Source organism: Sander lucioperca, chromosome 9, assembly GCF_008315115.2.
Source record: "Sander lucioperca isolate FBNREF2018 chromosome 9, SLUC_FBN_1.2, whole genome shotgun sequence".
NCBI lineage: Eukaryota > Metazoa > Chordata > Actinopteri > Perciformes > Percidae > Sander > Sander lucioperca.
Window position 1 is genome coordinate 3,733,045 of NC_050181.1, and position 23,568 is coordinate 3,756,612.

Genomic DNA, 23,568 nt, shown 5'->3' on the forward strand with positions numbered 1-23,568 from the left:
CCCACAGGTACATACAAAGAGAAAATCATCTCAAAGATTAAACTCATCCGTAGATCTTTGTATTTCTTCGCACCTGAGGGAGCAGCGAGTAAGCAGCCTCCAGCAGGTAGTAATGGAGACCTCTGTCCAGCTTCAGCAGCCTGAGGGAGAGGTGGACAGGTCCTGGAGCGGGAAGGGAAACACCTGTGGCAGCTAATGGGTAAGAGGCATTGGAGCACAGCTGCCAGCCGACCATCTTGGACCCTGTGAGGAAGCAGAGATCAGTGTTTGGTAAAGAATGTAACTATTACATTGTGACCATCGCAGGAAGTCAGCCGATCAATCAAAAGATTACAGCTGACTTTCACTTTATGAGATAAATGTTCTGATGCATAATTACATGGTTTTATGCCAGAAAAGAGAACAAATGGAACTAAATTGATCATAATCACATATTTAAAATCCTGCCATTACACTTACACACAAACATGCAAATATACACACACACTTACAGGAATAAGCGTGTCAGTATAACGGCACAGGCTAAAGACTAAAAAAGTAAAATTGCAATCTGTATGGTATTTAAAAAAAAGTCAATTGTCAGATCTCAATCTGCAACAAACTTTCCAACAACTTCTGTGTGTCATGTATAAAGCCATACAGAGTGTTTAAGGACTTACATGTCTTTGGTGTGCAGGTGGTTTTCTGGACTCGACTCTTCGGTCCCTTTATCTCCTCTCTGTGGTCTCCACTGAGCCGAAACACTCTGGAGCTGGTGAACACAAAAAAACACACTCTTAAGGAAAACAATATTCAAAACTAACGTACACTGTGTGTAGTTTAGGTTTTTTTTTTTTAATTCAATTGCACTTTATTATCGCTATGCTTGTCATTCCAAGATAGAGTGCAATCTTTAAACATATATGAACAGACACACTGGAGGACTTTTCGAGAGGCAAACTAATTTAAGTCCTGTACATGATAATTCATGTTGTATGGTAATGCAGTTGATAAGCCAACATGATCTGAGAGGCTAAAACAGGCACTTCTGTCCAACCTTCTCTCTCCCTCATTTTTTTTTAATAGTTTTTGGCCCAGATAATACATGTGAACCCTCTCTTAATCCTTGCAATAAATGCCCTCACTTACCTGAGAGAGATGATGTCCATGACATCCTCCGGTGTGTTAAGTGTGACCCTGACATCCCGCCCCTCCTGCAGCTGAACACTGCCATCCAGACTGGTGGAGCTCGTCAGCTCAGAGACCCACTCCACTGCAGCCTGACCCAAAGCACCATCAACCCCCATCCTGGCAGACAGCCCCACATAGGCACTGAGAATAAAGAAACAGCAGTTACACTTTGAAACCACAGGTCAGAGTTGTAGCTCCTGTTACTTTTGGTTATATGGACGTACTTGGGTTTGATGTATCCAGTCAGGGAGAAGAGAGAAGTATCCCTGTAGTTGACGTTGCCCTTCAGACGCAGCGACAGGAGGGAGGTCATGTTGATGCCCAGTTTGACGGGCAAACCAGACAGAGACGGTAAAACCAGCTCGTCTGTCATCAGCACGGCCCTATGGTTCAGCTGAACCTCATGACCCTGGAGGACAAAGAGGAAGGAAGGCAGATTGAGAGAGAAGACAGCAGTGTGTTTGTGTGTGTGTGTGTGTGTGTGTGTGTGTGTGTGTGTGTGTGTGTGTGTGTGTGTGTGTGTGTGTGTGTGTGTGTGTGTGTGTGTGTGTGTAAATGAAAAGGCGGGGTTAACAGACAGAGAAGAGACACAGCAACTGTGAGAACAATCTACCTCCAGTGTACCTTAAGCAGTTTGACAGATAGTCCTGCCACGCTCAGCGACAGCTGGTCAATTTGATTGTAGAGATCTTTGCATGTGAACAAGCTGAGCTCATTGCCAAACACCTTCACGCCGACCCAACACTTGGGCCTATTCTCCTCGGTTCTCCACCTCCCAAACAACTGGAGAAGACAAAGCACAAACATGTGTTGCAGACTGATTATCACACTCATTTAACTCATGTAATAATCTTCCTTGGATTGTAAATCTTGTATTTTATCTTGACAACTTTTAACTTTCTTATTACTTTTCTTGTCAGAGTCTTTCTTGTTGTTGCTCTATTTACTCTTTGTTGCTTGAAATGCTGGTTATTAAGGTTAAGGCTGAAGTGATTAGTCAATGAATCAATTAGTTGATCTGCAGAAAATGAATTGCCAATTGTTTTGCTGACTGATTAATCGTTTAAGTAATTTTTCAAGCAAAAATGCCAAACATTGATGATTCCGGCTTCTCAAATGTGAGAATTTGCTGCTTTTTCTTGTCTTTCAATTCTTGTAAACGGAATATCTTTGGGTTTGGGGCTGTCTATCAGACAAAAAAAAAATGTTAGTTGCCCTAATCTAGGTATCAAAAAATAACAGTATTGACCAAAAGTCTAAAATCTAAAATGTAATGTAAATGGCTACTAGTCTGCGGCAAAAACCTCCCCACCTCGTACAAAAGAGAGATGACTGTCTTACAACATTCACAGTGACCTCACCATGGCCCTGGCTTGGCTCAGATAACTGTTTGTGCCAGATAAACACATTTCTTTTTCTGCACTATGGCCATTGTCTGTTTTTCTTCTTGTCCTCCTAGCCTCTTTGGACTGCGACTTTCGACTTTGAGCCATAGATTCTTCATCAGAGTCGTGGGTCTGGTGACCAAAAACGTTTTTCAAAAGTGGTTCAGCATTTTCGACGTGAAGGTCCACCTTAATTGGGAAACAAAATGCATGCATTTAACACAGTTAAAAAATACTTTAATATACTTTTAGCAATCCAATGGATATCAAACTCACTTCCAAGAGGTTGTGAGCTCTGCCATGAAAATAAAGCGTCAGGTTGGCAGTGGCAGATCTTGGTAGAAATGATTTGGGAGAGAAAACCAAAGATGTTTCCACATTTGTAATTCCCATGCCTGAAACAGACAAAGGAGCAGAAAAAAACAGAGCTGTGGGCACAAGCGACACCTTTAAATGCACCACCGACTCCTATTCAAGTATTACAAATGATTCAGTTTATCTCAACTTGGTGTGCATATGCATGGTAGAGTTAGTTTTCCAGTCATGGAAAATTCGGACAATTTGAAGCTGAAGTGAAGCCATTATTACCTGATGAAACAGTGTAGTCTGAATAGGAGGAGAATTTCAAAAACTCAGCTTCAAAGTCTCTGCTGATAATGTTGTCAGGCAGTGACTCGATTAAGGCCTGCTTCATGGGGTCCTCACTCCTCAGGACATTAGTCAGGTGACTCCACACAAATGAGCCCACTAGAGAAGCAGAAGAGAAAGGGCTTTTACAAATATAATTTTTTAGCCATACAATTGTTGTTTCGAGAAAAGCATATTTCTGCAGTTTACGTAATAAAATGTTGTGATTCACTGTAGCAAATGCTTTAAATAGATACAGAAATTTGGTACTTATAAATTGTTTATTATTTTGGAGAAACATAGTAGAATTTAAATTGGCCTATAATTAGAAAAACAAACTGGATCATCAGCTTTTTAAAGAAACAAATGTAGCCAATTTCAAAGGCCCCATATTGTAAAAAGGTGAGATTAAAAAGCATGTCTATGTGCTATATAAAAATACTGTGACAGTATAAAAAAGCTCAATCTACAGAGAAATGCAGACAGCCGTATTCAAAAACAGTGCCTTTAAACGAGTTGTCAGGACTTCCGTATGGTTGTGATGTCACAACTATACTATATATATGTAGGTAGGGCCGTTACAGTCATTTCCCGGCTGCAATGACGGTGCAGAGACGCAAAGAGCACCAATACCAATCAGAGCAGACTGGGCTTTTTCGGGAGGGAGGCTTAAAAAGACAGGCACTAAAACTGAGCGTTTTAGACAGAGGGTGAATACAGGTATATTCAGACAGTATGAGAAAAATAGTGTGTTTTTTTTAAATTAAAGCATGTAAACATGTTCTAGTAGAAACCCAAAATACAAGTATGAACCTGAAAATGAGCATGATGTGGGACCTTTAAGTCCTTTAAACACCACTACTCAGAGATCAAGAAAATACAAGTAAAAGTGGCTGCAATAAACAATGTCTGACAATGAAAGCAGAGCAGAGCTATGATCATTAACAGGAGAGGACTCGTTTTCACTGGGAGAAGCTGCTATGAGCATCCCCTCTACAAACCACAGAGGTTTCAATCAGACCTTGGCTGGAGGTCTCGTTCCTCAGCGTCGTCTTCACCACTTCAAACACGTCCTGATCGGGGCAGTGCATGAGCTGCTGGTATGCAGCGATTCTGACCTCAGGATCCTCCTGGGAGAAGCGGTACAGCTGCAACAGCACAGATCTCTGGAGGAAGGAAACTGCTGTCAGTCACTGATGTTAGCCTGCCGATCATCTCTTCACCTACACCTCAACTCATCATGAATCAATTAGAAAGTTAGCCTTTGTGATATGAAGACTTATTATATTTACATTTGAGTGACTAAATCTTCTCTTAAAAGTGAATGTTGACTTGTAATTAATTACTAGGTATGGGACCAGTGTCCTATTTTGAGTTATGTAGAGTTCCCTCAGGCTAAGCTTTTTTCCTCACATATTCAACAGAACAATATGTGAAAGAATGTGCGAAAGACATTTCCTGATGTTATTGTTGCAAATGAATGACGTATTAGTTTCAGAATCAACTCACATCAGCTGAGCAGGGAAAGCGTCTGAATGCTTGGATGGCAGCAAGTCTCAGCTCCAGTGTAGTTGAGTGGCCGAGCATGAAGTGGTTTAGCAGAGGAATGAAGACCGGAGCAGACAGACCGGTGTTTCCCACCGATTTCAGTGCATAAATAAGCTGTTTGACGACAAGATTTATGCCTATTAGGCATTGTTTATGTAAAATAGTTTCAAAACAATCATGCTTTAGACAGTTACATCAAACCACCAGGTTTCATGTTCATGTTTCAGGTTTCATGATGGGAAATGCACCTTGTGTGCGTCTGAAAGCACCTTCAATCGAGTGGGTTGTTCTCCCTCGCAGCCCTCCTTCAGGGTTTCCTTAAGCGTCTGTATAAAGGTCTGTACCTGCGGAAGTTCACTACAGGAGGCTTGAGACCTTTGGCACAGTTGATAGACCAGAGATGATCCAGCTAACAGCGCCTTGGACCGCACCTCTTGGACCTCCAGTAAGGCCTAACACAGACAGCAAAGATACAGTATGTGCTGAGCCTCTAGGCCTTAATCTTTCTTTCACAAGTGCTATAAGAAATTATGAGGATGTTTACTCGCATGGATAGATGCAGAAGCTACTAATCTTACACATTTCTATATGATATCTCTGACATCAATATGACTAATATATCTCAGCAGTGAATACAAAGAGTAGCATTGATCAGAGGTTTAGGTCACATTTATGTCACTTAGAGGTTCCTACATTGATGGAGTCGATGATCTGTGGCGATGGATGAGGGATGAGGGCTATGGTGGTGAGAAAAGCATAAGCCTGCTCCTCCTCCAGGTCTTTGTTCCTCATTAGGTCAGTCAGTAGTATGATGCAGTTTTCAGATCCACAGGCTGGTAATGCATCCAACAATGGCTGCCTGTCCAACCAGTTATTCAACATCAGTATGAACCTCTGCTGTATGTATGCAGCCTGTGTCATGGTGTTATAAAAATGGCTGCTAGCTGTTATCCTGTTTCCAGTGTTATGCTAGGTTAACCAGCTGCTAGCGGTAGCTTTATATTCAGCTGACAGACATGAGAGTGGTTATGTGCCAGTGAGTCATGCAATAAACAATAATCCACAAGATGAGGGACTGCCACACCTAACTGAAACAAGGATATTGTTAACTATGTTACCAGTTACACCTTTGATTGACAAGTCAAAATGTCCACTATGATAAAGGTATATATTACCTAATTGCTATATTCTGTGATAGAGGATACTTAGGACTAAGGACCCTGTAAGTCATCTGTGTCTCAGAGTAGTTTCTGATTAGATTGGCTACTGTCCCACACAGACTGTCCTCTGTTTACTTGTTGACTTGGTCAGAGGTTGTGCATTTTATAATCATAACCCACAAACAAGAGTGCATTCAGCTTTAATCCAATTTTACTAGTAGCACAAGATATTATATTAACTATGACAAGTTTGGAAATGTCCAAATATCCGACATGGGGATAGATTAATGAAGAACTAAATTACTCTATTATAAAACACTGAGGAAATACTGACCAGTCATTACGGCACTTGAAAGATGCTTCCTGCCAAAGTGTCTTGAGTTGAGAGAGAGTCAGATCTCTCAGCTGGAAAGCCAACTGAAGGAACTCTTGTGATGCCTAATAGCAAATCCAAAGACAAATATGGACTTACGTTATAGGCTTCATAAAATTAAGAAAATTTACACTCTCCAGTTTTTTCAAAACTATTCCTGCTCAAGCAGAACCAATCCCCTACTGCAGAACTGTGAACACACTTTTTCATCCGATCAATCACCTGATCCCCCATACAGTAATTATATCACAGAGCTCTGGGTCTGACGGCCTCTTTTAAACACCTCCCATGTAAACAGACTATGATGAAGGTTGCCAGATTAGGCTTGACTGGCCTCCTGTGTGTGGTGGACATTAAAATGATACACAACAAATTCTCAGGGGAAGCCAACCCGCGAATACAAACACAAACAAGCCAACAGTGGTCTGGCAGGGTACGGGCTACTTAAAAGTGATTAATATTGTTTTGATGAAAAGGACGCAGCGTATAAGTGTAAGGCAGGTAAACTGAAACATACAATAAGTATGTATATACAGTCAAAAGCTGACTGGAAACTGTTGAGTCCTACCAGTTGTGGGTCTGAGGTGAGGCTACATAAAATCCTGACAGTTTGACTGGCTTGCTGAGGTGTTGATGCTCTGGCTTTTTCGGGCCTTGCAGCCCCCTCGTCCTCAAATTGCAGGTCAGTTAACACACCAGGACCTAAGGAATCTGCATGAGCATTAACGAGAACAGGCATCAAGCATGTCTGTAAAACAGTGTTAGTATAATACTAATACTAAGCGCAACTGCAAAAGTATCACTCCTGACCTGCTCCTGAAGGAGTCCCTGGCTGGGCTCTGAGGAGAAGCAGGGTGGACACTGTTTGGGTCTTCACCAGCCCTGCAGTCGTGGACCATGTTGCCATGGAAATGGCTTCAGTACAGTTGACCTCTTCCATCACTCCATGCAACCCATGCCTCTGAACACAGTGCAGCTCTGACTGCACTGACTAGCAAAAACACAAGAAAACAAACCTCTGATCATAAAAGTGTGAATAAATGCTATTGAACCAAATGTCTGATGTCGTATTGATAGTAGTGGGCTAAAAAGGACATCCTCTTATTCAGTGGTGCAGTAAAGTGACAGTAGAATGTAAACTCCCCTAAAGTGGCCAAGTCAGTGTCCACATTGGTAGCCATGTTTTTAACAAAGACAGAAGAGAGGGAAACTCACTGTATCTTCAGTTAAAGATACTGAATGGGGCCAGAAGTTTGCCAGCCTGGACTGTTGGCATTGCTTTATATCCCTGCTCTTCAGCAGAACAGGTCCTCTCCTCTCATACCTGCTGGTGCACGTCCCATACACATCGGTCTGAGAAAGAGGTGTTAAAGAAAAGTCAGATAATCACCATGTGAATGCACTATATTATTGCAAGATGATGGTAATGACGGTTATTGTCTGAAGCAGGAGTAGATGTTATATTTGTCAGACTAGAAGAAGTATGTTTGTTTTATTTTGAAATCTTCATAAAAACTGAAGATCTGCTGTGTGTACACATCTTGCAAATTGGGCATGTGTTAAAAAGAACATAGCCCTCACCTCCTTTTCTAATTCCTGTTTGGATCCCATGCGGGAGGTCTGGAGCATGCTCAGTAGAGCCCTTTTAATGTTGAGGGCCCACACCTGCTCCCCCTCCTGGAGACAGAGGGCCGTGACCTTTCCCCCCTGGAGGGAGAACTTGAGGCGCGTTCTCTCCAGTGACTCCCTGGGAAACAAAAACACCAGATGAGCCCCCTGAGACCCAAGAACACAGACAAGTGGAGCATCTGAACAGAGTATCACATTCATAGGAAAAACAGTTGTAGCATTCCAAAATGATCTGGACTTACACTTTAAATGCTAAAGGCCCGAGAACAGACAGAACCACATGCATGTATGCAAAATAACATTCATTCATTCACTATCTTTTACAGAAATCACATACTATTCTATAAAATGTAGTTTGAGTATTACCTCAAGCTCTTTAAACGCTGAACAGAGTGCTCCTTCTGAGGGGAAAGCCGCTTTATCTGTGGATTCCTAATCTGTTGGACAAGCATGTGCATAAATCATTGACTTTTTGCAGTACTTTTATTTTTTTATATATATATATATATATATATTTTTTTTTTTTTTTCCCACAAACACTTTATCAAAGCTGACCTGCATCATAAGGTGACACTTTGAAACCACATCGATATCAACCACACAGTCCAAAGCCAGTCCATTCCTGCCAGCATTGGAGCCATGAAGGGTTGTGGTAATTGTCGTGCTATACCTGTAAGTATACCTCACCCCTCTCTGATAGAACAAGTCAGGGGTAGAACGCCCTATAGACATGATTAATAACCACAAGATTAAAAGAAAATAAGTGTTTCACTAAAGCTAAATCTTGTAGTTCAAATGACTTAATGTCTTGCATGAAATAAATCTTATCATGTAAGTAATCTATTCAGTGAGCATGCATCATATTTGATATAAGCAACAAACTAGATTCTCACCAGCACAACTTGAATCACAGAGTTTTGGTTCCGTCAGAAAGCAATTACCTACTGCATAGAAAATCAGGTCAAAAAAAATCTCAATCAAAGCCTGCCAAACCTCTGAACACTCAAAGGCATGTCAACTCTGCATTCAATGGGAAATTAAAATGCACACCAAAAATAAATACATTATAGAACAAAAGCCATACAACTCACCATGTAACAGGAGAAAAATTAGTGTGACATGCAGACAATTGGGAAGTAACAAGGACAAAGCCATAGCAACCCTAAGTCACTGCAGGTCTGGCTGCCTCCAAGCCTCCACATGTAAGCGAAATGAAAACCAAGCACTGTTCACAGCCACTGAAAGGCCACGCTTGTACGTGGGCTTCCACAGTGACCCATGGTGCTCACAGCGACCAATCAGGAAATACCTTCCAAGCTGGAGCTACAAACACTCACTGAGCCAATCACTTGACACAGCACTGGGCCTCACAAAAACATTGGTTTTCTTATTTTTTCCCATTAACTTGGACAGACATAAGACATGAGCCACATAGAGAGGGACAATTCAGTTTATTGCAGAAAAGTTAAACAGTTTGAAAGCTGGCAGGCGGGTAGCATAATATCCAATCTGATAGTTATCTGCAGTGATAGCCTAGGACAAAATAACAGCACTACAAAACCAAACCTGTAATAATAATTACCAAAGTGTGTTTGCTGCTGCACATCTTCAACAATAGCCTACAATAGATTTGCTTAGAGAGAGAGAGATTATTTGAGGACACACACTCCTACACACTGTCAATATAACCATAAATACAGTACCTAACCCACATCAATAAACCTCACAACCAGTGTGGACTTTAATTAAAAGCTGATTCAGAAATTTCTCTGATGACAAACTTGAGAGAGGTAAGCATGAGAGAACACAGACGTCTACTCTTGTGGATAAAAACAGTTGGAAAAGTAAAAATTTAGGGGGCTATGGTGGCTCTTGATATAACTATATTTGCCAGAAATGTGAAATAAAAAGCCCTGCACCACACAGCCACGTTCTTCGGAATCCGAGTGTGCTAACACTAAATTACCCGTCACGCATTTTATCTCCACCGCCTTCCCCCATCATTACCCAAGCTGCTGCCACCTACTTTCCACGACTATGCGCACCCGCCGCCGCGGTCCACGCCCGTGCTGAGACGTCAGTCACTGCGTGTTGCTGGTTGACGCTGCGTTCACACACATAGAGAAAATGGTATTTAAGACAATCCTCTGAAAAATACCGTTAACCCCGTTTAACCAGTTTTCACCCCAACTTTTAGGTCATGAAATAGGCTAGTAGTAGAAGTTTGTTGAATCGAATATACGTTATTGTGCTAAAATAAAATCATACTTGTGATTTAGTGGCAATATAAAATAAATTTGAAGAACACAATTAGATAGAGCTAGATTTTCCGTTTATGTTTAATACTACGATTTGTGTTTGAGTTGTGATTTTGTTGCTGTAGGATGGTGAGTTAAATATATCACTCGATATTGATGTAAATGTAGAGGCAAAGTAAAAATACCAGTGCGACCTTTATTAAGCCATATACAGCCTATGATTTAAACCGATTAAATACACAAACACCTCCAACAAGTTTTAACCGACAGGTCCTGAATGCATCCTTAGTCCGGACCAGGGGGCGTAGGTTTGACCGGCTTCGCGGAGGCTCAGACACAATGAACCGTCAGATGGTGAGGGGCACGCATGTTGAGCCGAAGGTATTAGCACGGTTTTAGAACATTATTATTCTCATTTGTGCCTTTCTTTTGATGAACTTAATCAATTTAAAAACTACTGATACGCTATATGGCGGTAACAAGGCTCAGCTGGAAACGGTTGGTTCGTCGAGTTTGGTAAAAACGAGGTCGAGGTCAGGCTCAGACTACCGTTAAGTTAGCCCCTCCTGGTGGATTTTGTTTCGTTATTTTTTTCTAGATAAAGCCCACAAAACAAGGCAGATAACAATGTCGTTGACTGCTTCGTCTGATTATTTCGCTGCCGAGTGTCTGGTATCGATATCCAGCGGTCCTGTCCTGCACAGACCCACCCCAGTCGCCCCTGCTACCCAGTCGGCCACGGTGGGCCTGCTCCCTGGAGACCCCGACGGGTCGAGTGAGGACAGGGAAGTGCGGGAGACACTGAGGCTGGAGGGGGCGAACATGATGACGGTGGCCGGTATCCTCACCGACCTGCACGGCAAATTCCGCCCCATGTCGGCCTACTCGGAGAGCAGCAACTCCTCGTGTGGTGGAGAGAGCGGTTACACCACGTTGTCCGACCCGACCACCCCAACCATGACCCCCTCCGCCACCCCGGTGCCCGGACAGCAGCAGCTGAGGGGGGGAGGAGGAGGCGTGGGGGCCCCGCGGTCCCCGGTGAAGCGACATCAGTGCACTTTTGACGGTTGCGACAGAGTTTACGGGAAATCGTCCCACCTGAAGGCACACATCCGGACACACACAGGTACGGAGACAACAACAGTTTCGTTGCATCAGCAGTCCACATGTGTACATACACAGCTAGCTAACGACTGAATATAAACTTTGTCATCCAACTTCTGCTTTGTCGATAACATGCACGGCCATATTGTTATATTTAATATTGTAATAGTCAGAGAAATATTAGAAGTGTTATGCTCATTTTTACTATATGGGATTAGCTAGCTAGTAGCGTGGTGGTGGCAAATGTTTTCCCATTTACCCCCGACTTGGTACAATAACGTGGCCAAACAAAGAGGGAACGACAGGAAAACTCCCCTCAGAGATCTGACAAAGAAGTAAACTAACAAAAGAACTGGGCTGGACGTTAAAAATGTGACGAAGGTCTTCTTCCAGGCTGGATTTGCATATGAAATGAACGTAAGACGAAACCTTAACGTCGAGAGCAGAAAGTTCACTCTCGGGCATATAGTCTGTCCTGCTGATGGCAGCAGCAAGTGGTGTGTTTTGGCTGAAGTTTTTCTTTCCCCCCCTCCTTCCTGGCGTCTTCTGTCGAGTAAAAAAATCGTTTTTCTCTGCAATGTGTAAATTATTGATAAACGTTGTTAAAAAGAGCTGCAGGAGGCGCGTCCGATAATGGACACATTTTCATTTCTTTTTGGATTGTTTGCTGAGGAAAATCGCTAAACATGTAACGTTAGTTCAGTATCGCCTCACTTCACAATCCGTTTTATAACTATATTCTCAACTATGTATTATCACAATGTAAAAAGCTTGATGTAGTTGAAAATAGATCCACCAGTCAGGGTGAAAACAGGGCTCTACTAGCTACTGAGTTAAAACGTGCATGTGATTTTTCACAAAATGAGGGGAATCGGTGTGTTCAGGGTCACTGAGCAGGCGCAAACGGATTAAGGACAGGAAACGGCTCAAAGAAACTGGTGGGAACGCCCACAAAGAGTTCAGCAACAACAACGTGGCCTGGCTTTGTGATCTTGAAAATGGCACCGAGCATCCTACTCGCCTATCCTGGGTTTGCTCACATTACCTGCAAGAGATTAAGGCTAGTAGTATTTTAGGTAGAATAATCTGGATAATCTAAAACCTAGATATGTTTTTGTCACGTATTTAACCATGTAGAAATTATTATCTTTGTCTAAACCACAAGTAATGCAGGCAGTCGATTTGTCACTCTCTATTTAATGTGCTCATTTGAAATTTAATTTCGCTTTAGGCCCCATATTGCCTAAAACCATGTTATTAAAATGCTTTTTTTTATTTCAGGTAGGCTTTGATGTATGAAAGCTTAAATAATAAAGGGCTGCACATCTGTTAGGCATAAATTGCACATATTGAAGATGAAACGATTTGTCGATTAGGTTAATTGATTAGTTGGTAGATGAAAATGAATCAAACATGAGTTAAATAATTAATTAATTACTAAATAAACACACACAACATCAGGTATTTAAATACAGCACGTTATGCTTCAATTGCAACCGACATTTTCACTATATTTTGACATTTTAGAGCCCAAACAATAAATCTAGAATAGCAGTAGATTAATCGATAATGGAAATGACCGATGTACTGCATGGCTGCAACCCTGGCAGGGCTCAACAGTAACGGTTGCCCATGGCAACCCGATTGAGGTAACAGTTTTGTGGTCTCTGGTTGGCTCTTTTGGCAACCACCTGTTGCCATTATCTCATTGTTTCATTATTAAAATGTGTGGTATAGTTAAGAAGAAATGACTTGCTCAAAATATAGGCAGTTTAACACATGGTAACCGTATTGTCAATTTCGGCAACCAAAAGCTGATGCCTGGTTGCCAAGCCGGCAACCATTTTGAAAAGTTAGCGGTTGAGCCCTGCCTGGTTAGTTGTAATAGTTGTCTAGAATGGGAATAAGTAATTCTCTCCCAAGTGTTAGAACCAGAGTCACAAAAGGATTTATTGCAAAGTAAGTAACACTTACAAGAAATTTGCCTTGGTTGTTAGTGTATACATATAATAATAAACATTTATATGAAATAAACAAACCATAAATACAGAAACAAATATGTACATATAGCTGTTTAACATTAAGATAAAGAGGCTATGTGGATTAGTAATGAATGATATGGTGGTAAATGGTTCTTCCCTCTTTTCTCTGCCTCCACGCTGCAGGTGAGAGGCCCTTCCCATGCACCTGGCCTGACTGTGAGAAGAAGTTTGCCCGCTCTGATGAGCTTGCCCGCCACACCCGCACCCACACAGGGGAAAAGCGCTTCCTGTGCCCACTGTGCGAGAAGCGCTTCATGCGCAGCGACCACCTGATCAAGCATGCCCGCCGCCATCCTGACTTCCAGCCCTCAATGTTGGGCCGCTACAAGGGCACATCCTCTACTCCCAGCCCAGCCATGCACCATTAGGATGGTTTGGGTTGGGGGTTCCTGGCAGGAGCGCAGAAGGTCACAGTGGTTTCAAGTTAACCAGCTACAGTCAGATCCACTGATTAGGATTTAGCATTGCTGTGTTGTACTCCAAAATGTGCACGTAATAACACATACATACAACACAACCCACACAGAGCTGGATGTGAGGGGGGAAGCAGCTTCATCCCTCCATCAACACAGATGAGTCGTGACCACTATCCACCTACTCAACATAACTAGGGTTGGTAGAACACTCCAAATCTATAAGATGTGGGGATTCGTTAAGAAATGTGCTTTTCGATTCCATTTATCGTTTCCTGAACGCAAAGTTTAGACCTACTGCACTTCATTTACATTGCCGGTTACACATGTATCAAAGCACGTGTATAATGTTTACAATATGACGGACTGGAGCTAGCTTTCAAAAGTTTAGCTATGCTTCACAAAAGACAGTAATGATGCAGTGAAATGTAATAACTGCATGAAAATAAATACATGCAAGGAAAGAAAATCAGTCTAATATGACAACACATTTACTACAGAATGTAAAAGAATGCATTTTTTTTTTATGTCCTGTATCATGACATAGTGCCATTAAATTACACTTTTTATAGATCAAATAACCAGAATGAATGAACGACTGTCTGTTTTTGGTTAATCCACCCAATTAAATACAGGGCTAATCAAGGTACTTCATCACATTGATGCAAAATTCTGTGAAACAATTATGCCATAAAACAGCCCCAGCCTTTAATGCTTTTGAAAGCATAATCAAATGTAAAACCATTCAATTTTTCCATAGCACAAGAGCGAATATTTTTCTTTTGTTTTTAATCAAAAAAAAAAAATCTTCAACGTAACTTAAGCCTAAAGCTTAAATAAATAAATGTGTTTTTTACTTACAACTTACTTTGGTTTCTTTTTTTACTCAGGATTCGATTAGAATGGGAATCGTTAAGCAGATTTGAATAGATAAAATGAACCCAACCCTAAACAATAACCTCATTTTCTCAAACACTTTCACAAATTGCAGGGATTTTTCACATTTTCTGTAAGAATCTGCACATTTGTCATCAGCCAAAACTCTGGTTTCTTGTGGTTAATTTGTAGATTGTTGTTGTGCTCTTCAGTACCATTTATTTACCATGAGTAGCACAAAATTGTGATGTTTGGTAGTGAGGCAGTGACTAGAAGCCTTTAAGCTTTTTTTATAGCTTTGCTGACTCCATATAAGTTTTAGTGGTGACACATTCCTTCATTTTTATTGCATTGGTAACTATCATTGAGGCGATTTTGTAATGTTTTCTTTATATCCAATTTAACTATATATCAAATATTGATTTTGCCAGTAAGTGGATCAAGCTTCACTGTAGAAGAGCTGTTTGCACGCCATCCTTAAGTCTAGATCAGTTATCTCCCGTAAATGCTGACACATAATACACAGTACTCGTATTATGTCTAATACTGATGCAAATGTATATAAGCTTTTAATGTAGATAAATGGTAATGCTACTAGCTGCAGAATTAATAAATGTCATGAATTTTAGTCCTTATATTAGGGGTAACAGTATATTCTTGATAGGTTGGCATTGCCTACGAGTGTCAGTGTGTATGTGGTTTTATTTACATTTTTGCTAGCGACAGAACTGGGGAAAGTATGCGATATCAAAATATTTTGAGAGGAAAAAGAGATGGCATGAGGTGAGCTTGACTTTCAGCCTGTTGCCTTCAAAGTAAAAGCGTTCATCCCACTCATCGGGGGCGTGGAGCCAGATGGCAGAACGCATTTCAGGATCAGGTGTTTCGGTTGACGGTTTGACTTTCAGCAGCAGATAAACCAGGAGTCTTACATGTAGTGTTGAAAAGAAAATCCTGTTATAACTATTAGTGTGTGCGAAATTGGTCTAAAAACTACTACTACTACTCTGCTCCCATTCAGGAAAGCTATAGACCTTTATCAAGGTGCACATTTTGACTTGTCAAAGCAGCAACAGCACAGGTGCAACTAATATAAATAGTAAGTTAATAATGGCTCTTTTCTATGGAGGTGGTGTCATTGAACCAGCAGGCACTTGTAAATGTTATTTGTTACACTTGTGTTTGACAAGTCAACATGTCCACTGATAAAGAAACATTACTATGTACAAATGTGGATTTGTTAAGAACCTGTTCAGTACATTTAAGTCAACGGACACCTAAATATTCCTATATGCCAAAAAAAAGTGAATAATCCTCATGCATTTCAGGAAAAATAACATACACGAGCAAACCTCAAGTAATTTAGATATTTCAAATCTATTTGAGTACATACAGTATCCAGGTCTGATAATAGAGGTAGAATCTTTTTCTTTTTTTTCTTCTTTTTTTTTTATAAATGTTTCCACACTGTTTGTCCAGCTCATGGACATATTCTTTATCTCAGTGAACAACACTTAAGGCCTTAAACTATGTCATATCTACTTTGCACCATGTTTACAGTTGGATCATTGTATAGGTATATATGCCCTCCTGTGGGCTCATCACAGATACTCATTATGCAATATGGCACTTTTTTCTTACAGGTGAATATGGCTGAATAGTGTAATGGCTTGCACTGTATATGCTTCTACAAGCAAGCACTGTGGAACTTGTTGATAACCAATGGTTTGTAATACTGCCTTTTTGTCCAAGTGCTTTAGAAAGCGTGATACAAGAAGTGGGTAGTTTTGTTTCTGTTCTTTTGTGTGTCTGTGTGTGTGTGTGTGTGTGTTTGCTTAGTCATCCAGGCCATTTCTTGTTGTAGAATTTGTATTTTTTTTTTTCTTTTTCTAAATGGAATACGCTTCATTGGTGTTTCCAGATCTGTCGACTTTGTCTTCTTCACACTAAGATTACAAATGTCTTCCTTATTCATATGTCAAACCATCTATGTACCAATTCACTGTTGATCTCATTTTCATGGGAGCTGCACTCATGAATGCAATGCTTTTGAAGTTTTTTACACATTCCTTCTTCAGAGGTTCGATCTGTTGACAGTTTTTGGTTTCTGCTGGCAGTAACCACGAACACATGGACTGTTTAACAAAAGAACACACAGAGTATACTTGTATTTTACGTCTATAAATGGAAACATTTACTTACCTCTCACTGATGGGAGTGGCTTCCCACACTGACTCTGTCCGGGTCTCAAAGCTATAATATCACAATAAGAACATACCTAACTTATTTTGTCTTTTATCGGTGTCTTTACAAGATCCATCCAACCTGTCTTTCAGAAAGTCCCATAAAGCCATCGAGCCTTGGATTTCACAACTTATTTAGTTATCAGCTAGATGGCCTGCTATGTACCCTTTGTCCTTATCTTGTCTTTATATGCAACATCACTACTACCTGTGTAGCAGCAGAATTTCCTTTTCCATGCCTCAATGAACTTCTGTTGTTAATAGACCGTAGCAAATGAATCTCTGGGATAAATCCAGGCTCTGTCATTAAAGCCCGGCAGGAGTTTTTGTTATCAAGAGCCTCACTGCTGCCTCAAGCAGAGGCTTAAAAGGGGTATTAAAATGTAAAGAAAAATGACCTGTAGACTGTCACTTCACTGCAGATTTCAATTGAAAGAGCTCAGTCCAAATCTATTTGTTCATATCACTGAATGTGGCTTGATGACAGATGAGCGTTATCCACTTTGGATTTAATTTTTGCTGCCTCGCTGAGAAAGAAAACGCGACAATTTTTCTTGTCACCACACTAATTCAGATATGCACATTGTACAGAAATGGATGTTTTTAAAATTGATGCCTAGTTTTTACATTAATGTAATTTTAAAAAAAAATCAAGCTGTTTTGATATTTATATTCTCAGGTGTCTTACATTTTGAGCATTGGATTTTCAAATCTTTCCTGTGCAACACCTCAGTACAAGCATGGTTTATTTCTTTTGTTATGCTGATTAATTTATTCCAAAAAAATATCATTTTGTGTGGTTTAATTCATTATTCTTTTCATAACACATTTTGTGACATGGAACAGTCCTATTAAATGGTTAAATGCTTCCATTGTTTGCTTGACATGAAAATACCAGTGCTTTTTTTAAAGAATAAAAATCCTGAAGTTGATTGCTGTGTTAATCTTTTTGTGTTTTTTTTCTGCTCAATGAGATTGCACTTTAAGCACAAACAGGCATATGGAATAGATAATACATTATAAACAACATTCATTAATTTATCCTTAGTAAAATGCACAGAAATTATTTTATTTGATGAGTACTAAGTGCAGTAGCTGAATCTCAATTGTAGGTCATAATCCTAAACAATCCTAAACAAATGGCTTTAAGTAACATGTCACCATTGTTGAAAGAGTTATGAAGTAAGAATTATTACTCAAAGTTAGATTGGTGTTGTGGTAACATAATTACATGGAATCTATTATTCCTGAAGACATTTTAGTTTTGGAGAGACACATACACTGTTATTTGCCAGTCTTGGTCTTGACAGGTGGTCCTGGTGCGTGGAAGGGTGGATTACCACCAAGGCAACTGCTCCGGGACTTTACAGCTCCCAAAAGCTCCAAACCTACTGTGACTTAATAGCTTTGTGCTAATTTAATTGAAAAGGTGTTTAAAAATCAACCAAAGCCTAATATCAACTGAGATGATTATGGCTTTAAAGTGGGTCTTGGAGAGGGTCTTTGTGCTCAAATGTAATTTTTATACCTTCATTATTTCAGTTTTATGCACAAGTTTCATCAAATGAACGCAGAAGATCTGTTCCATCTTAGGAAAAACTGTACACATTGCACGGGGGGGGGGGGGGGGGAATTAAAGCTTAATAGGGGCCCAGTTGCTAATATGTGCCCCAGGGCCACCCTGATGATGTTAAACTGCCCATGGTGTGTAACATGACATAAGTCCCCCTCAGAGTTCATCTCTGTTTCCGGCAGAGAGACGAGGCACGCCACCACGAGTTGAGTGAGGAGCCACAGACCGCAACCCTACTTCCTCCCGGTCACGCGGGTGTTTGGCTCCGTCTCGGTCCCAGTCTGTTTCCACGGCCTCGTCGTCCCAGATGGTGGAGGTCTCTGTGTCGCTGAAGTAGCCAGGCTCGCCAGTGTAGTGTGTGGGGAAGAGCAGTAGAGGTTCCACTGAAAACGCTCTCAGGTCCCTCTGCTTGTAATACTGCATGTACTCGTCTCTGAAGGGGCAGAGAGGTTGATATAATGACTTTATACTGAATACAAAAGGCTCCAACTAGTATTAAAAGCATAACATTTGGATATGCATACAGTGGGTGAGACTCACTTGGGGTGCTTGTTGAACATGATAGGTAGGAACTCATCAACAGGCAACATTTTGTTAAGGGGTTTGGCCTGCAGGAGCTTCTGGGCCCCATTCAGTGACAGGACATAACCCAAGGTCCAGTAGGAGTAGCCTGGGTGCACAAGGTTACTGACTCCCTTCACCCACTGCTCTGGCTCCTTCACCTGCAGCCGCTTACGGCCTACATAACTTTATGAGGACAGACAAGTGAGTGAAAGATCCGTGGTGCCTTGAATAAAACTTTAGAAACGTAATTTGAGTATGCAAGGTATACAAGTGATGAAAAGATGAGACAAAAACTGCATTAAGTCACTAACATGAGGTCCCATTCAAGTCCCACTCTGTGTACATTCTCCATGATAGTCACCAGCCTGCTGCAAAAGCGGGGCTCAAATCTCACATCATCCTCCAGCACAAGCACCTGCTGCAGTTCCTGCTGCACCACCTAGGGGGAGACACATAACAGCAATTAACACCGAACAGCTAAACCTCTCCATACTGTCACACATCATCATACCGCCACATCAGCATCACTGCACTAGATAAGTCTTGTTTGAAACATTCACAGAAGCAAGGCTATACCTGTTTCCAGATCTTGTGGTGGCTGAGGAAGCAGCCAATCTCCCCTCTAGTCAGCACACGCTCTGAATATGGGTCTCTGTACCCAGGCAGCATGTCTATACCCATGGCCTGCAGCTGAGAGGAGTTCAAGGCTCTGTGAACAACACAAGGAAACATATTTCCTCATATTCCACAGTCAGCTATAAGACATTTAAAACAAATTCTGGCACAGCCTCATTTCCACTGTCAAGTTCTACAGCCATAATGCTAAAAGCACCAATTAAGTCTTAAATTGCAGCATCAAGTTACTTGAATATTCTGTTTGTGTGTTTTCTAATTCAGGCTACTAATAAATCTGTACATTTCAATTGACAATAGCAGGGATTTTATCAAGTAAAGAGCATAATGAGAGTGGTAGAAAATAACTCAGCACATTGATTCTAGTACTGTACAATTTTGACTACTACTAGATCCATTTTAGGCTACTACATATTACTATAATCCATTAATATGATATAAATAACTTCAAAATAATATCACTACTTTTACATTTGATAGTGTTTTTTTAATGAACTTTTATACTTTTATGTAGGTAAAAGCTTGACTGCTGGACCTTTACTTGTAATGGAGTATTGTGGTAATTCTATTTCTACTTAAGTAAAGTATCTAAATGCGTCTTCCACCACTTTATAATGATGTCGTACTTGCCGTCCACGGCTTCTGTCAGTTTAGTGTTAATGCCAAGGACAGCCAAAGAACTCAACATCCTGTCCCGCCGATCTGAGCGGCGCTTCAGATTGATCAGAAAGATCTAGAAGTGGAGGAGAACAAAATGACTGTTCACTCAAACAGCACTCCATAACTGGAAGATATTTCTTTAGCTATTATAAATGATTCTGTACCTCATCAAATCCCATCTTTCCTGGTTCTTTAGGCACAATGTGCATATACTGTGAAGGCTCCATGGTGTGGGCAACTGGAAAGTAAAGTTACACATTCACATTTCACATGAAGTATAGTAAATTTGGCTTTTCTTGCACTTTTGGTTTCAAGGGAATTTGTTGGATCTGTTCAACATCTAACTGCTGTGAAACGGTCAAATAAGAGGGGGAGAACAGGAAATGAGAGGCAGTGGGCTTTCACAGAGGAGTGAGACATGTGTCAGGACTGTGAGAGCAAAAAGGGCCAAATGCTCACACAGAAGCTAGGAAATAGTTATCAAAGACTGAAGATAGAGAGGCTGTAGTTATTCAGAAAAGGTATAGAGTGAACTACATTATATAGACAATTAGAGGAAGTGCTTACTGAGTGCCTCTGTCAGTGTGTGGGTAAAACTCTCCTCTTCTTCTTCCAGTGTCTGGTCTTGTCTAAGGGGCACTGGTAAATATCCATAATGGTCCTTGTTGCAAACATACATCTGAATCCCTGCAGCAGAGCAGATGGATTAGGGCTCAATGCAAACATCTTTTCTTTATTTGACATGGTTAGCATAGCATATAATATGACAAGAAAATGAAGTAGTAACAAATTCCTAGTATGGCCACATGTTAGAAAGTCATTATGCTATTATTGAGGAGAGTGGTGAGAAAGGGATCTATTATCAGTGAAAATAAACTTCATGTGTACTTTGACATAAAAATAAGACCACTCTTTCAGTGATATAATTCCCATTCCCAATTATTTATATCCAGTTTAGTAAAGCTTTCATACTTGTTGCCTGCACAGCTGGTGTCAGTTAAGTCTTCCTACCAGATAAGAAAAATACGTCACAGTAACAAACACACTGCTTGCTAACGACCAACTAAATGACTATCATCAAAATCACACAGGAAATTAATTGTGTGTGCAACTTAAATTAGGACACAATTTGCCAAAGGTCCGACCTGCTTGCCGTGAAGAGAAAGCGAAGGCCATGATGTCATCTAAGTGGTAGGGGTAGTGGGGGTGAGGAGGGTGGAAGGCCAATGCTTGGCTAGCTCTGCGCCTCAGGTCCAGCAGGTAGGTGGAGTGCACCATGGGGGCTGCAAAGCAGCCCTGCCGCTTCCATTTACGGATGGGAATATACTCTGGGGTTCGCCTGTAGTAGCCCTATGTGTATTAGAAGACCCAGAACAATCACTTTCCTGCAGTTTTTAAGTTCATATTTTGCACAATAAATATACATTTTCTGTTTTGGTCTCCAAAAAATCCTACCTGTGGAGTCACCCCACACCAAAAGTTGGAATAAAGGCCTTTTGATTCCAACATGGGTGCCACAATTGTCAGATTCTCTGCTATCATGTCAGATAGCACCTGGCGGTTTGTCAGCAAGTTGTCACTGTCCACAAACTGAGGGACAAAGAGGAAACAATCAGAAATCAGTATCATCAATCAATAGATCATATGATACACAAGATACTGTAATAATGGATAATTCCTCTGAACAATAGGAGTTTTAATTCTTTGTGCCTTATGGTCTTTTACTGTCTCACCAGTATGTAGTCAGTCCACAGTCGTCTGGCAGCTCTGAGTGCTGCCTGCTTTAACTTCATCACATGGGTGAACCGAGAGTCGGTCCAGTGTTTGGGAGACTGCTCATCTGCATAGGAGCTGAAAGAAAGAGGGACAGAATAATTATATGAAAATTTTAGGATCAGAGAATATCAGGTTTACGCCTCTGTTAAATAGATGATTAAACAATATCAGGGTGGTGAATAATAAATGAAGTTTTGGCCTCAGGTGATTCACCTGGGTTGCTCCATAGGCCTCCACTCCACTGAGTGGTACAGGTGTTGAACTCCTCTGAGCCACTGCTGAAGCATGGCTGTGCTGTTGTCCACACTGTGGTCAGAGGCTGCCCTGAGATGATAAAGAACATTACTAAACACTGACTTCACCTCTTTGTTTCCACTTCTCTGTGCTTTCTCACTTGTTTACTGGTGAACAGTATTTCAGAATGTGAGGAATGACATTTACACAGAACTGGCCAAAAATGTATGCTAATGTCTTCATTGTTAAATCCTATCTATTAACACTTTTGCTTATCATTTTGTGTTAGCTCTCTGAATCAAACCAGCACCTCTTCATCAGTAATTCTGTGATTCTTACAGAAAGAAAGTCTTTTATAAACCAAAACTCAAGTGCAAGTTTTCCTACTTTTTCCAGAAATCTGAACACATTTTTTTAATTAAATGATCAATGCAATAAATAAATAAATAATTGTAATTTTACCAGATGGCAATGCGGTCCTTTGGATAGTCCAATCGGTCTATGCATCCTAAGAAGTAAGGGAGGCTGTGTTGTGCGTTGCGTGCGAGGATGGTGATCAGCACTGTGGGCTTCAGCACAGAGGACTCCTGCTGGGCTGGTTGGAGGAGATGATCAGCTGGCAGCTCCTCTGTGCTGGTGTACAGGAAGAGCTTTCCTGCTAAAATCACAAAATATAATCTGAATCCCACAAATCCAGGAGGCATATTTCCAACAGGGCACCTTGATGTCTCTGTAGCCTCAGACTGGTGCAAGTGAGGGAGAGAGAGAGAGAAAGAGAGAGAGAGAGAGAGAGACTCACTCTCAAACACACACACACACACACACACACACACACACACACACACACACACACACACACAAACACACACACACAGCAGAGGAAGGGAGAGCGAGAGAGAGAGAGAGAGCGAGAGAGCGAGAGCGAGACTCATACACACACACACACACACACACACACACACACACACACACACACACACACACACACACACACACACACACACACACACACACACAGTAGAGGAAGGGAGAGCGAGAGAGAGAGATTGAAGAAAGCCTACACAGATATTAGAAGTTTTTATAATCTTTTTTTGTTTTATAATTGATATTGTTTTTGTTTATGTCTAACGTAACCATATTTTATACTTATATATTTTAAATAATTGCTTTTATTTAAAATTATTATTATTATTATTATTATTATTATTATTACCTTAAAAGGAGAGAACGTAAATCAATTTAATAACATACATGTTTTGTGCTTTTTTTATGCCCTTAGTTCAGCCTGTAAGGCAGCTGC

The 23,568-nt window shown here is 40.9% G+C and overlaps 3 protein-coding genes across 3 annotated transcripts in view; 1 reads left to right on the plus strand and 2 right to left on the minus strand.

Moving 5' to 3' along the window:
- The window catches only part of LOC116046125, a 37,730-nt gene extending 27,432 nt beyond the window's left edge, over positions 1-10,298 (minus strand). Inside the window, exons 1-21 of the mRNA XM_031294342.2 lie at positions 8,984-10,298; positions 8,786-8,836; positions 8,448-8,614; positions 8,259-8,329; positions 7,845-8,010; positions 7,479-7,616; positions 7,074-7,254; positions 6,832-6,974; positions 6,225-6,328; positions 5,424-5,589; positions 4,979-5,182; positions 4,692-4,844; positions 4,204-4,348; positions 3,144-3,302; positions 2,832-2,950; positions 2,532-2,744; positions 1,795-1,953; positions 1,395-1,579; positions 1,129-1,311; positions 660-751; positions 74-243 (exon numbers count right to left, since the gene is read on the minus strand). Coding sequence (XP_031150202.1) covers positions 74-243; positions 660-751; positions 1,129-1,311; positions 1,395-1,579; positions 1,795-1,953; positions 2,532-2,744; positions 2,832-2,950; positions 3,144-3,302; positions 4,204-4,348; positions 4,692-4,844; positions 4,979-5,182; positions 5,424-5,589; positions 6,225-6,328; positions 6,832-6,974; positions 7,074-7,254; positions 7,479-7,616; positions 7,845-8,010; positions 8,259-8,329; positions 8,448-8,614; positions 8,786-8,836; positions 8,984-9,047 — 3,033 coding nt within the window. The 5' untranslated portion in view covers positions 9,048-10,298. The remainder of the gene's footprint in view (positions 1-73; positions 244-659; positions 752-1,128; positions 1,312-1,394; positions 1,580-1,794; positions 1,954-2,531; positions 2,745-2,831; positions 2,951-3,143; positions 3,303-4,203; positions 4,349-4,691; positions 4,845-4,978; positions 5,183-5,423; positions 5,590-6,224; positions 6,329-6,831; positions 6,975-7,073; positions 7,255-7,478; positions 7,617-7,844; positions 8,011-8,258; positions 8,330-8,447; positions 8,615-8,785; positions 8,837-8,983) is intronic.
- Positions 10,299-10,485: 187 nt separating this feature from the next.
- On the plus strand, positions 10,486-17,760 carry zgc:153115 (uncharacterized protein LOC768186 homolog). The gene is made up of 2 exons (XM_031294433.2): positions 10,486-11,276; positions 13,420-17,760. Exons 1-2 carry the CDS (start codon positions 10,778-10,780, stop codon positions 13,662-13,664), a joined length of 744 nt encoding a protein of 247 aa, XP_031150293.1. The 5' UTR covers positions 10,486-10,777; the 3' UTR covers positions 13,665-17,760.
- A 38-nt stretch (positions 17,761-17,798) lies between these two features.
- On the minus strand, positions 17,799-23,012 carry LOC116046140 (procollagen galactosyltransferase 2-like). The gene is made up of 12 exons (XM_031294372.2): positions 22,731-23,012; positions 22,248-22,358; positions 21,992-22,109; positions 21,714-21,848; positions 21,404-21,608; positions 20,826-20,945; positions 20,423-20,496; positions 20,225-20,331; positions 19,542-19,674; positions 19,277-19,404; positions 18,942-19,148; positions 17,799-18,834 (listed from the first exon to the last, which is right to left on the minus strand). Exons 1-12 carry the CDS (start codon positions 22,970-22,972, stop codon positions 18,558-18,560), a joined length of 1,857 nt encoding a protein of 618 aa, XP_031150232.1. The 5' UTR covers positions 22,973-23,012; the 3' UTR covers positions 17,799-18,557.
- Positions 23,013-23,568: the final 556 nt, after the last annotated feature.

Coding starts and splice junctions, on each gene's coding strand:
- LOC116046140 (XM_031294372.2), bottom strand. CDS start 22,972: ATGCCTCCTGGATTTGTGGGATTCAGATTATATTTTGTGATTTTAGCA. Junction 20,497..20,825: donor CACACTGACAGAGGCACTCA/GTAAGCACTTCC, acceptor TTTACTTTCCAG/TTGCCCACACCATGGAGCCT. Junction 20,332..20,422: donor GAAAGATGGGATTTGATGAG/GTACAGAATCAT, acceptor CTCCACTTCTAG/ATCTTTCTGATCAATCTGAA.
- zgc:153115 (XM_031294433.2), top strand. CDS start 10,778: ATGTCGTTGACTGCTTCGTCTGATTATTTCGCTGCCGAGTGTCTGGTA. Junction 11,277..13,419: donor ACACATCCGGACACACACAG/GTACGGAGACAA, acceptor TCCACGCTGCAG/GTGAGAGGCCCTTCCCATGC.